The sequence below is a fragment of the Oncorhynchus clarkii genome, chromosome 17 (genome assembly GCF_045791955.1).
Source record: "Oncorhynchus clarkii lewisi isolate Uvic-CL-2024 chromosome 17, UVic_Ocla_1.0, whole genome shotgun sequence".
In the NCBI taxonomy this organism is placed as follows: domain Eukaryota; kingdom Metazoa; phylum Chordata; class Actinopteri; order Salmoniformes; family Salmonidae; genus Oncorhynchus; species Oncorhynchus clarkii.
Window position 1 is genome coordinate 23,541,176 of NC_092163.1, and position 13,979 is coordinate 23,555,154.

The 13,979-nt window shown below is 44.0% G+C and overlaps 1 protein-coding gene across 1 annotated transcript in view; it reads left to right on the plus strand.

The window, feature by feature from the left end:
- LOC139370556 (inactive tyrosine-protein kinase 7-like) overlaps positions 1–13,938 on the plus strand; it is a 38,760-nt gene extending 24,822 nt beyond the window's left edge. The window contains exons 6-20 of the mRNA XM_071110127.1: positions 2,676–2,806; positions 3,113–3,379; positions 3,856–3,992; positions 4,731–4,866; positions 7,267–7,386; positions 7,782–7,931; positions 8,338–8,482; positions 8,885–9,012; positions 9,365–9,562; positions 9,984–10,145; positions 10,286–10,539; positions 10,915–10,995; positions 11,299–11,450; positions 11,724–11,902; positions 12,356–13,938. Of these exons, the coding sequence (XP_070966228.1) occupies positions 2,676–2,806; positions 3,113–3,379; positions 3,856–3,992; positions 4,731–4,866; positions 7,267–7,386; positions 7,782–7,931; positions 8,338–8,482; positions 8,885–9,012; positions 9,365–9,562; positions 9,984–10,145; positions 10,286–10,539; positions 10,915–10,995; positions 11,299–11,450; positions 11,724–11,902; positions 12,356–12,516 (2,401 nt within the window). The 3' untranslated portion in view covers positions 12,517–13,938. The remainder of the gene's footprint in view (positions 1–2,675; positions 2,807–3,112; positions 3,380–3,855; positions 3,993–4,730; positions 4,867–7,266; positions 7,387–7,781; positions 7,932–8,337; positions 8,483–8,884; positions 9,013–9,364; positions 9,563–9,983; positions 10,146–10,285; positions 10,540–10,914; positions 10,996–11,298; positions 11,451–11,723; positions 11,903–12,355) is intronic.
- The last annotated feature ends 41 nt before the right edge of the window (positions 13,939–13,979 follow it).

Below are 13,979 nucleotides of genomic sequence, written 5' to 3' on the forward strand. Positions count from 1 at the left end.
ATCAAAATAGCCACCCGTTACCTTGATTACACCTTTGCACACGCTTGGCATTCTCTCAACCAGCTTCATGAGGTAGTCACCTGGAATGCAATTCAATTAACAGGTGTGCCTTGTTAATTTGTGGAATGTATTTCCTTAATGTGTTTGAGCCAATCAGTTGTGTTGTGACAAGGTAGGGGTGGTATACAGAAGATAGGCCTATTTGGTAAAAGACCAAGTCCATATTATGGCAAGAACCGCTCAAATAAGCTAAGATAAACGACAGTCCATCATTTACTTTAAGACATGAAGAATATTTCAGGAACTTTTAAAGTTTCTTCAAGTGCAGTTGCCAAACCCACAAAGCGCTATGATGAAACTGGCTCTCATGAGGACCTCCACAGGAGAGGAAGACCCAGAGTTACCTCTGCTGCAGATGATACATTCATTAGAGTTACCAGCCTCAGAAATTGCAGCCCAAATAAATGCTTCAGAGTTCAAGTAACAGACACATCTCAACATCAACTGTTCAGAGGAGACTGCGTGAATCAGGCCTTCATGGTTGAATTGCTGCAAAGAAACCACTACTAAAGGACACCAATAAGAAGACTTGCTTGTGCCAAGAAACATGAGCAATGGACATTAGACCGGTGGAAAACTGTCCTTTGGTCTGATTTTTGGTTCCAACTGCTGTGTCTTTATGAGACAGGTGAATGGGGATGATCTCTGCATGTGTGGTTCTCACATTGAAGCATGGAGGAGATAGTGTGGAAGTGCTTTGCTGGTGACACTGTCAGTGATTTTATTTAGAATTCAAGGCACACTTAACCAGCATAGCTACCGCAGCATTCTGCAGCGATATGCCATCCCATCTGGTTTGCGCTTAGTGGGACTATAATTTGTTTTTCAACAGGACAATGTCCCATCATACCTCCAGGCTGTGTAAGGGCTATTTGACCAAGAAGGAGAGTGCTGCATCAGATGACCTGGCCTCCACAATCACCTGACCTCAACCCAATTGGGATGGTTTGGGATGAGCTGGACCGCAGAGTGAAAGAAAAGCAGCCAACAAGTGCTCAGCATAGCTGGTTGAGTGTGCAAAGTTGTCGTCAAGGCAAAGGGTGGCTACTTTGAAGAATCTAAAATATATTTTTGATTTAACACTTTTCTGGTTACTACAGTGCCTTGCGAAAGTATTCGGCCCCCTTGAACTTTGCGACCTTTTGCCACATTTCAGGCTTCAAACATAAAGATATAAAACTGTATTTTTTTTTGTGAAGAATCAACAACAAGTGGGACACAATCATGAAGTGGAATGGTCCTGTATTTGGCTCCATACATCTTCCCATCAATTTTAACCATCTTCCCTGTCCCTGCTGAAGAAAAGGCCCAAACCATGATGCTGCCACCACCATGTTTGACAGTGGGGATGGTGTGTTCAGCTGTGTTGCTTTTACGCCAAACATAACGTTTTGCATTGTTGCCAAAAAGTTAAATTTTGGTTTCATCTGACCAGAGCACCTTCTTCCACATGTTTGGTGTGTCTCCCAGGTGGCTTGTGGCAAACTTTAAACAACACTTTTTATGGATATCTTTAAGAAATGTCTTTCTTCTTGCCACTCTTCCATAAAGGCCAGATTTGTGCAATATACGACTGATTGTTGTCCTATGGACAGAGTCTCCCACCTCAGCTGTATATCTCTGCAGTTCATCCAGAGTGATCATGGGCCTCTTGGCTGCATCTCTGATCAGTCTTCTCCTTGTATGAGCTGAAAGTTTAGAGGGACGGCCAGGTCTTGGTAGATTTGCAGTGGTCTGATACTCCTTCCATTTCAATATTATCGCTTGCACAGTGCTCCTTGGGATGTTTAAAGCTTGGGAAATCTTTTTGTATCCAAATCCGGCTTTAAACTTCTTCACAACAGTATCTCGGACCTGCCTGGTGTGTTCCTTGTTCTTCATGATGCTCTCTGCGCTTTTAACGGACTATCACAGTGCAGGTGCATTTATACGGAGACTTGATTACACACAGGTGGATTGTATCATCATTAGTCATTTAGGTCAACATTGGATCATTCAGAGATCCTCACTGAACTTCTGGAGAGAGTTTGCTGCACTGAAAGTAAAGGGGCTGAATAATTTTGCACGCCCAATTTTTCAGTTCTTGATTTGTTAAAAAAGTTTGAAATATCCAATAAATGTCGTTCCACTTCATGATTGTGTCCCACTTGTTGTTGATTCTTCACAAAAAAAATACAGTTGTATATCTTTATGTTTGAAGCCTGAAATGTGGCAAAAGGTCGCAAAGTTCAAGGGGGCCGAATACTTTCGCAAGGCACTGTAAATGATTCCATGTGTTATTTCATAGTTTTTGATGTTTTCGCTATTAATTAGTCTAGTCTCCTAGATGTGAATTACAGTTTTGAGGACGGCTCCACCATATACAGCCACTATAAGGCTGTGTGCTTGTGCATGTTGTGTTAATGAATGTTTTGGATGCATGTCGACATTTTGAGGTGAATTCTGCAAACCGCTAATGTTTATTAGTATCTCTTCCAAGAGTCCTTTTAAAAATGTACAAATATACAGAAAATGCAAAACAAACAACGGGTCCTCTTTCCTGAGTTGGCCAACTTTCCAGAAAATATTCATAATGAAGTCTGTATTTTGTTGTGACCTTTTCTCTCCCTCCCTAGGTTGGTGATGTTGAACAATGGCTCCCTGCTCATCACCCAGGTGAAACCCAGAAACACTGGGCTCTACAAATGTGTGGCCAAAGGGCCCCGCGGACTCCCTGTCACTCTGGAGGCCACCGTGAACCTAGCAGGTAAGGGAGTGCACACACAGGCATGCACAGTTTTGACACACTACCTCAAGACAGTTGTTTGAATCCTTCAGTTTGAATCCTTCAGTTTATGTCTAACTTACTGAACCCTGTCACAGTTTAACTCCATTAATAAATGTTATCCCTCACTAATCTGCACTATCTTTAGCTGGGTTGGCACGGCAAGGTCAACAGTTCCACTCTACAGTTGAGTGGTGTACTGCATTGCCTTCATGATTAGGACACAAGATATTCGTTTTCATGTTGTTTTTTTCTGATGTCATGGACTATCACTCCCTTCCCTTACAGAAATTGAGGAGATGGGCCCCAGCCAGAGCCGGGTCTTCTCGGCCAACTCCCTGGAGCGGGTATCCTGCCGCCCCCCTCGCGGCCACCCGGAACCCGATGTGTGGTGGGAGTGGGGCGGGGAACGCGTTCCCTCAGAGGGCAGGGTCTACCAGGACGGACTGGAGCTGGTCTTCAGCCCCACCCAGGGGGAAGACTCAGGATTGTATACCTGCGTGGGCCAGAACAAGGCTGGTACCAGGAGGCAGGAGCTGACTGTCACCGTGGCCAGTGAGTATAGACCTCAAGACTGACCAAGACCCTAAAGGCTTTTCATACTACTGAGCCGAGCCAAGCCAAACCAAGCTGGTCTGGTTACACATCCACAATTGTTTCTGGAACCTTGATGAAAAGCACAATGTGAAATGAAAATATCAGAATCAGCACAGTTTGGATCAGGTCAGTAAGATGGTGTGAAAAGGGGATTTGTGGTCAATACGGAAGGAAACTGTCTAAAATTGAAGCAGGGAGGTAGTATGTAAACTTGTCCAATAAAAAAAAAGCTAATTTCTGGTTTTGTAACATATTGCTATAGTGTGCCCTAATGAACAGGACCCAGATGTTTCACTGTTGAGGCGGGAGTTGGACAAAACTCTGAAGGACTGTGGCTCTTCAGGAGTGTGGTGTTTGTTGTGACCTGCACCCGCTGAAATGTATTGGGTATAGACACTACTTTTGAAGAGATGCTAAATGTGTGTATCCCCTAGCCCCTCCGGAGTGGGTGACAAAGCCAGAGGACAGCCAGCTGGAGGAGGGCCTCCCTGGGTACCTGCATTGCCACACCCGTGCCACGCCCCAGCCCGAGGTTACCTGGTACCGCAACTTCATCCCCATCACCACCGAGGTCAGTCCAGGTTCGAACTGTGTCCTGGTCATTCTGAAAAGAAGTGGGAATATACACTAAGAACTACTACACACCGAGTGTACAAAACGTTAAGACCACCTGCTCTTTCCATGACATAGATGGACCAGATAAATCCAGGTGAAAGCGATGATCCCGTATTGATGTCACTTGTTAAACTCACTTCAGCCAGTGTAGATGAAGGAGAAGAGACAGGTTAAAGAAGGACTTTTAAGCATCGAGACACATTGGGTATGTGTTCCATTCAGAGGGTAAATGGGTTAGACAATATTTAAAAGGACATCCAGCCAACTAGACACAACTGTGGGAAGCACAGGAGTCAACATAGGCCAGCATCCCCATGGAACACTTTTGACAATTGAGGCTGTTCTGAAGGAAATGGGGGTGCAACTCAATATGTCATGTTTTGTACACTCAATGTATATACTTATATTTACAAACGGTTCTGGACATTGTTAATGTGACATTCTCGCGTAATGTTACGCAAGGTTCAAGTTCATTTAAGAATCATTTAACAATAATCCATGTAACGAAATACATTTCTCAAATATGCCCCTGACGCTGCATTTTACATTCACTTTAAAGCCAATGTTTTTTGCTGTGCTGCAATAGATTAACTTTTTAATGCCCATAACTGTAAATATGCATAAAGGTGCATTAACTGCAGTAACTTTCATTACCTTTTTAACCTATTGTTAACCCATTATCTTTTGACTGTAGGACATTCGCTTTAAGCTGTACCCCAATGGGACCCTGAGGATCAACAGTGTAGAGGTGTATGATAACCACTTGTACATGTGTCGGAGCCAGACGGAGGCCGGGAGGGTGGAGGGCCGGGCCCGGGTCTTCGTACTTGGTGAGTGTGCACATGCGTAGGTGTGAGTTTGTAAGTGAGAGAGACAGCATGCAGGTGTGTGGTAGTGCCATGATGTGAGAGTGTGTACAAATAACTTTTGTGTGTGGGAGTGTCATGTTATATGCGTGGGTGTCAGGGTTTCCATTTGCTGGTAATTGCTGGCTTTTGGCCGTTTTTTTTTTAAATAAATAAAATTCCCGAAAGCCGGCCAAAGTGTCCGGGGCTGCCCTGCTGAGGAGAGAGAGAGGAGCCTTAAGGCCTAGGCTACTGTTGATTACGAAGATTGAGGCCTTTTTCATTGAAGTGAAAGTTAGAGAGTAGTGAAAAGCCTATAAGGCAGGGCTCCAGACTGCGACCATTTAGTCTCATTTTGTCTGTACGAGTTAAAAAAAATGTATTGGTTGCATCGGTGCGAGCTGCACATTCATTCACCTCACTCAAAATAGTGAAGTGCATTATCCTCATGATTCCTGTAATGAAAGTGTCTGCCTACTTGCCCCTGTACTGGTTTCGCTGGAGCCTGCTGCTGTGTCGAGAGAGCCACGCTTTCCTTTCCCAGGGGGGGGAAAGTGTTCTGATTTGTATAACATTTTAAAAACCAATTGCAGGTGAAACACAGCTATCCTGTTGTCACCGGTGGTGTGAGGATGTTCTCATCTTTTCTGTAGATATACTTTTTATTTCTTAACTTTCAATTTTGAGCTCAGTAGCAACTATTTTACAAACAAGATATTTGATATTGCTTTGAGAAACGGAGCGTGCGAGCTGCGCATTGGCCATTGCGAGTGCATAGGCCTCTTTGAGCGGTAGGTTACGACTGGGGACACTAAATGTACTGTTAGACTAATACATGGCTACTAGCAGTGGGTATTCAATTTAGAGCTAGGGATCTAGGTCATGTGTTTTGAGTTTCCACTTACTCAGGTGGTGAATTAGCCCATGATATTAGATCACATAAAGATGCAGGCAAAGTCATCTGTATTGAATCCCTATTTTAACAGTAAAATGTAACAACAATAGTATAATTTTCTACTCAAAATGCATGACAGTCACTGGAGTATGGTTGGACATAAACATTTTGAAAGATGATGAAACAACGTATTACTTCAATACCATCTCAGTAGTTTAATAGACGTTTTAATAAAGCACTGAATGACTTTATAAGATGATAGGCCTACTAATTTGTCCTATTGCGTGATGCCGTGAAAATTTTGTGTGTGACCAAATCATGGTTTGGTGCCACCAACTGAAAAACTTAGTGGCACCAGTGCCACCAGGGGAAAATGTTAGTCTGGATCCCTGCCACAAGGGGAATGTCTTCCGTATGGACAAGTTCTAATATTGTAGTGGACAAAGATGAGATGAATGTAGGTGCGGCCGAATGCAGGCTGCAACTTGCTATTCAGGTAGAGGTAATGTTGGAACATTATTATTAAATAAAATTTAAAAAATGTCATTTGTTATTGTAGGCCTATTTATTCATCTATACCAGTTCTTTAAATCTGTTTCATTCTGTTGACACACATTTGTTGGCTAAATTAGGTTTGATCTGTCTTTTTAATTGTGTGCTCTGTATTTAGTTTAAGATGTGTTTTAAGTAGGCCTGTTGTAAAAATAAATATCATTAGCCTATTGCTGTCTATTGTTGGGTAAGGTAGGCAAGGTAAGGTAGCCTTTCTTGGTAATTGCTGCAATATAGCTTGTTAAACCAGTTCACAAGTGTGTCTCATTATGTTGAGACATTTTCTTTTACTTACTTTTGATATGACCCTGATAACGTTTAGAAGCTTTTGTGACGGTTTGGGGTGGTGTAGCCTATTACACTGCAGGCCTATGATATGAAGGCAGTGCGCCCCGGCGCTCCAACTGACTCTGTCAGTTGAACTTGTGAGGTAGAATGTTTTAGGCCTAACAGAGTTACTCCTATAATCTTACAATATAGCGCCTGTCTTTATAGAAAAATATTCTGATAAAAAATGTACGAATTATCCCCCTTCTGAACGCATTTATCTGTATAGCAGACATTCGCCTATCTGACATGTATAAAGAAATTCAGTTTTGCATATGCTACACATCGAAACACAAGGAATAAATAGTGTTTTGTAATTAGTTATAGGCTGTTTTTAAGGACATGTAAATGTCTCTCTTGGCCAATATCGCTTTATTGATGGCGCTGGAAGACCTAATGGGTTACGCGCCATAACGCAAATGGATGACCGGTAAATGAATCAAATGTCCAATAAATGTAAGTCTTCCTGGTCACTTGTCCGGTGCCAAATTTTCCTGACGGAAACCCTAGGGGGTGTGTGTGTGTCTTTGTCTGCGTGTGTGTGTGTGTGTGTGTGTGTGTCTGTCTCTACTCTGTGCTCGGTCTCCAACACGTTTGTCTCCTTCCTCCAGAGAAGCTGAAGTTCACCCCCACCCCCCAGCCCTCCCAGTGTCTGGAGTTGGACAAGGAGAGCACTGTGCAGTGCTCTGCCAAGGGCCGCGAGACCCCCACCATTCAGTGGACCAAAGCAGGTGGGTGATCGCGGACCTCCTTGCATGCCTTTGTACATGTGTGTGTCTAAGTCCTGTGTTGCTCAATCCAATCCAAAATCAACTCGTAGCTCCTACCCCTTGTACCTTTACACTTCTAGTTGATCTCAAAGGATAGTATGGGTGTAAGCAATATGGTAATAACTGCCTAGCTTATTGGCTAAGTCCGATTTTCTGCCATATTTCTTACCCCCACTGTTTCTACCAAGCTTATTGGAATAGTTAGATTTTCGGACTGTTTTTTTTTTTTTTACACCTATAGTTTAATTGTAGATGTAAATGTGTTTTCTAAATGGGTTTTGTCTATAATCTGAGAGCTGTGCTCCACTTGTAGGACAATAAACGTGAATCTGAATCTCTAATATTGCCCCCTGCAGATGGCAGTGAGCTGCCGGAGCATGTAGTCCAGACCGGCGGCGTGCTCCATTTCGCAAAGGTGACGAGGGACGACGCGGGCAACTACACCTGCCTGGCATCCAACAGCCCGCAGGGCCAGATCACAGCCGCCGTGCAGCTCACCGTAGCAGGTATCCCTCCACTAACACTAGTGGCACCAATGCAGGTCACAGACACACCACAAAGCTGCCACCTATTCAACCAGACACCACACAGACCAAGGGTCTTCTGAATGTCGTCCTCTACTTTTAACCAGAGATTGATTTCTACCTGTGAAAAATGTATATGTATGCTCCAGCCAACCTGTGACAGTAATTAAGTTGAAGGGTTACGTTTAGAAACGAAGATGGCAGAACTAAGTTGTGCACAGCTAATGTAGACAATCCCCAAATGTTTCTAGTTTTTTTTACCAATGATTTCATCAACTGTGCTAATGCCACCATCACCAAAGCTGTCTCCAGACTCCAACGCAACTAAATCCATCTTAACCAACACTTCTCTTCCACTATTTATTTCCTTCTCCCCTCTCTCTCCCAGTGTATATAACATTTAATATGGAGCCGGAGCACACCACTGTTTACCAGGGCCACACAGCCATTCTGCACTGCCAGGCCACCGGCGACCCCCAGCCCTTTATCCAGTGGAAGAAGAAAGACAAGTTCCTGGAGCCTCGCAAGAGCAGGTAGAGAACCACAACTGTCTGTTTTGTTAAGGCCCAAAGTCATTTTGTAGTATTTGGTTTCTCATTTGTGGGTTTTTTGTTCTGAACACCGTGCTAAATGGAATGTTTGGATAGTGTGTTTTGCTAGTGACATCTTCCCTACCATGATAAGAACCCATCTATCCTTTGCCATATTGCCATAAGCCAGTCCCAATTCCCTTCCTATGCCTTCCCTTAGGTCGAACATTTCATTATTTGCAGTTCTATAAGGTAAATGCAATATGTTGGAAGCTCCTTATACCTCGAGACCCCTCAGATCAAGGTCAAGGGGAAGGGAGTGAAATAGGACTGGAGTAAAGTAGGGAAAGGAATTGACTGCAGCCACGGCCTCACCCCTGTCCCCTCTGCTGTTTTTCTCTCCAGGTTTCAGAAGATGCCCAACGGCTCTCTGGTCATCCACGACGTGAGTGTGGAGGACACGGGAAGCTTCACATGCATCGCTGGCAACAGCTGCAATATCGGCCACACATCGGCAGAGCTCTATGTCGTAGGTAAGACACCAGGAGATAAACTGATAAACTTTGTGTGCCTGCTGCAGCTGTCTACAGTATTTTTGTGGTTGTGGTAGGTGGAGGAAATCAAATGGAGCACCAAACTAAATACCTTTTGGTGCTTGAATGTGTAATTACACTAACCGGGTCAAGACAAATGAAACATTTCGACACTGCAATGTCTCATTTAGGATGTACTAAGGATGTACAAAGGATGTAATTGAGTGGCGCCGTCTTGAAGTGTCCACTTGACATCTGAGGCTGAGATGGTGATTCAATAGACTCCAATAGGCTTTAATTCAATAGAGAAGCACATCACCTGACCCTTTCGTGTGTGTCTGCATGCCAACAGAGAAGCCCGTGCACCACTCGTTGGAAGAGGACGAAAAGGCGCCCTACAAGATGATCCAGACAATCGGCCTATCGGTGGGCGCCGCCGTGGCCTACATCATCATCGTCCTGGGCCTGATGTTCTACTGCAAGAAGAGACGCAACGCCAAGAGACTAAAGGGCCCAGAGGGAGAGGAGGCCGAGACAGAGCACCTCAACGGTCAGCGTTCACAGTCGATTCCATTCAGTTGAATTCAGTAGTGTCTGGTTTTCATGGTAGTGTGAGGAGAATTGAGTTGAACTTTATTGAAAACATTACAAATATGTATAGTTGTTGTACTGCATGTACATGTATTACTAGTGACGGGCACCGATATGCAAAGTCAATATTCGTTATCAGTTGCAATTATTTTTTTATACGATATCAATAAATGGCGGCAAAAATAAATAAATGTTAACACCACAACTGTGTGTTAGCCTCTGGAGTTAGTTTCCAAAACGGAACTGTTTCAAGTGATACTTCATTTCCATGGCTGTGTTGCTTTAACATTTCTGTACCTAGAAATAAGAAGAGTATGTACAAGCAATCAGAATGTTTAGTTACTGGTATTGAAGGATGCCATTTTGTCCTGGCACTACAGGGGGCACGGTGCAGACCAACGGGCAGGCCACCGCTGAGATCCAGGAGGAGGTGGCACTGACCAACATGGGCACCACGGCCAGCAGCGCCAATAACAAGCGCCACAGCAGCCACGACAAAGGGCCCTACCCCCGCGCCAACTTGACCACCATCACCACTCTGGGTATGGAGCAATGCATGTGCGCACAGTCATTGTAAATAAGAATTTGGAAAAGTTGTCATTGTAACTAAGAATTGGTTCTTAGTTGACTTACCTGTATAAATAAAGGCTATATACAATCATACTGATTTCCTTCTAAACAGGGAAAGGTGAGTTTGGCGAGGTGTTCCTGGCCAAAGCCAAGGGCATCATGTCGGCAGGAGGAAGAGGCAGTGAAGATGAGGAGGAGACAGTGGTGCTGGTGAAGAGTCTGCAGACGCGGGACGAGACCCTGCAGCTGGAGTTCCGCCGCGAGATCGAGATGTTCGGCAAGCTGGGCCACCCCAACCTGGTGCGCCTACTGGGCATGTGCAGAGAAGCCGAGCCCCACTACCTCATACTGGAGTACGCTGAATTGGTAAGGATGGAGCTACTTGCTTAGGCTCTGGGGTGAAGTTTCTCCTAGGTACAGATCTAGGAACAGTTTCCCCTCCCCCAAACCTTAACCATTAGTAGGGGAAATGCTAAACTGACCCAAGATCAGTGTCTACGGGCAACTTAACTTCACCCTACTCTCTACAAACACACACACTTTATGTATTCTACATGGCAGTCAATTGTATCATTGAAATACATGTGTATTAAGATAAAATGCATTGATAAAATACAGATTTAAAATATGAGCTACATACGCACACACTGACCCCAGTGCAGTAAAAAACGTGTGTGGGTGTCCCTTTTTTAAATCATCCATGATTTAGCATCGACCCCAGACCTGTGTATATGTTCCTAGGGGGACCTGAAGCAATACCTCAAGATGTCCAAGAACAAGGAGGAGAAACCCAAGTCCCATCACCTCAGCACCAAGCAGAAGGTCAGTTTACACACACACATACTCAAAAGAACGCATACATTAGCATCTTAAACAGGTCGTGGCTTCAGTGCAGTAGGCCAGGATTTGGTAGCTGGTGCTTACAGTAAGTATCTCCTGTTGCATCATGCCACTGGCTTTCACTGCCTGTTGGACCACTCAGAAGGAGAAACAGATTAACCATAAGATGTGATTTTAAAAAGCCATTAAAATGCTTAAACACACTAACTCACTCACGTGAAGACACACATACGCTTGAAAACACAGTGATTTAATGCTTTCTATGTCCCACTCTCTCTCCCTCAGGTGGGGGTGTGTCTGCAGGTTGCCCGGGGGATGGAGCATCTATCCAATCAGCGCTTCGTCCACAAGGACCTAGCCACCCGCAACTGTCTGATCAGTGCCAAGAGACAGGTCAAGGTGTCTGCACTGGGGCTCAGCAAGGATGTCTACAACGAGTAAGATTACATTGAATTAAATCTTGATTTAACCAGGAAAGATCCCTTGCGGTTGAAAACCACATTTAAGGTTTTGATTAATTTTGATGAATCCAGTCATAGAATAATTGTATCGATAATTTAGGTTTCCCAAAGCAAGTCTCCATTTAAAGAGACTTGTGATATGTAAAGTGATGACGTATGACAGACTAAATTAACTGTGGCGCCACCCAATGACCAAAGATCACTCTCTCCTCTCCTCTCCCATCCTCTCTTCCTCCTCTTCCCCTCCAGTGAGTACTATCACTACCGGCAGGCATGGATCCCTCTGCGCTGGCTGCCCAGCGAGGCCGTGTTTGAGGACGACTACTCCACCAAGACGGATGTGTGGTCCTTCGGCGTGCTCATGTGGGAGGTGTTTAGCCTGGGGGAGCTGCCGCACGCTGCGCTCGACCACGACAAGGTCCTCGAAGGTGAGGGCAGTCAAACTGGATCTTGGAAATGTTATTGAAGGATGCTGCTTCACCCCAGATGGGGGTAGAGGTAGAAGAGCACTATTCCAGGGTCACATATTTTGTCATCCTCCTAATGGGTTGCTTTATCCTTTGCCTGCTCATAGTTGTTTAAAACCACACAATATGTCACTAAAATCCCATCTATTTTTTTAGTACAAAACATAGTTTTCACATGTTGACATTGCAGTGGTGTTTATTGCGCTCTCCTGTTTGGTCCTTTCAGAGTATTGGTCATGAGTGAAAGGATAGTGAGGTATAAATGTTATTTTGTTTCCCATCTATTTGAGTTTCACTCTAACCCCCACATGTTCTTTCCCTCAGTCTTTATTTCTCTATCCCTCCATCTTTCCCTGCATCTCACGCGCTCTCACCCCCATGTATGTCGTTCTCTCACGTCTTTCCCTCTACCAGAGCTGAGGGAGGGCCGGGGGAAGCTGCCCCTGCCCCAGGGCTGTCCTTCTCGGGTGTACAAGCTGATGACTCGCTGCTGGGCCTCCAGCCCCAAGGACCGTGCCTGCTTTAATGACATCGTCTCTGCCCTCAGCGAACTGCCCTCCGAGAGCAAGGTGTAACACACACGGCCCAGGTGCACAGTTTGTGTGTAAGGGTATGAATGTGTTATCAATGGGGGGAGGTGACGTGTGTGTGTGTGTGTGTGAGAGCGGTCGTGTACAAATGTGTACGTGAGGTACGTATACACGTTGTTGTTGGTGTTGTTGTGCATGCATGTATTGGCCTTTTGAGTTTGTGTGTCTAGCACTCCAGGACTATCCTACTCTGCCTGGTTGGCCTCTAGTTAGCGTCTACAAGAGCAGAACGAGACTCTTAACAACTAGGAAATTTGGTCGCAAATGAGGACCCAGCCGAGAAGAGATCAACATCCAATGAGCTTCTCCTTCTCTATGGATTAAAATGACTATTTTTTACAATGAGGACTTCTATTCTGCCTTAGCAGGTCAAATGCTGTCTATAACATTTTAATCTAGAAACTAATGACAGTTAACGTTGGCACGGTTTTCACCCCAATTGAATCTTTTCTGTTACTCATGTTTGCAAATGGACAAGACAAAAGGGACATTTTCTTCCCAGAGCCAAACGGGACATGAAGGTACAACCTCTTCGGGAGTAAAAATCGAATGTCTGTCACCCTGTTAGATATGATCAAAACGAGGTAAAGGGCCAGCGGTGGCATTATTGAACTTGTGGAGTTTAGCTGGAGTGTGGATGGAATCACTGCTCACAACCCTAGTTTTCCTTGCCTTGAAGGTAAATATTTGGTTGGTTTTAAAGTATAGTCGTGGTAGTATATGGACCCTGAATTAGCTTCAACATGCTGTTTTGGAGTTAAGGTAACTGATCTAAGTTGTAGCATTATAGGCTAGCTATTTTATAAAGGCCATCCTGTCATGAACAGTTTTGTACTCCTATCAAAGATGTCTGAATGTTACTGCTCCATTTGCCCATCAATCATCCAATCCTATCACGACCAGAGCTTTTCCAATCAGAGTGGGAGAAACCTTTCTTCGTAGACATTCGTCTAAAAGTGCTTTGTATACATGCTTAAAACATGCACTGATCACAACTATACATTTTTGTTTTCTAGAAGGATTGTTTCGGAGACCTGTTAACTTATTTTAAAGGTCCTGTTTTGTATTTTTTCACTGTATAGAAAGGTACTAAGCTTCTTTGATATAATTTTTTTATGTGCGAGGCATTTTATGATGTGTAATAGTTTGTCCATTTTTCTTTTGCCCCAAAAAATTTAATTAAGGTTCTCCTGAATTGAAAAAAATGCCTGGCAAATGAAGGACTCTGCATCAGATTGCTGTCTTGCTATTGTTTTTATATTTACTTTCTTGCTTTTGTTTTAATATTTACTTTTTTACGTGAACATTTTTATACATTGCAGTTTTCTATTTTAAATATGTTTATACAAACGCATATTAGCCATGGTATATACATGGCGCTGGAACCAATAAAATGTTGTAAATGTACCTTTTTTGTTTGTACGCCGTTTGGTAAATATTGTGCATAC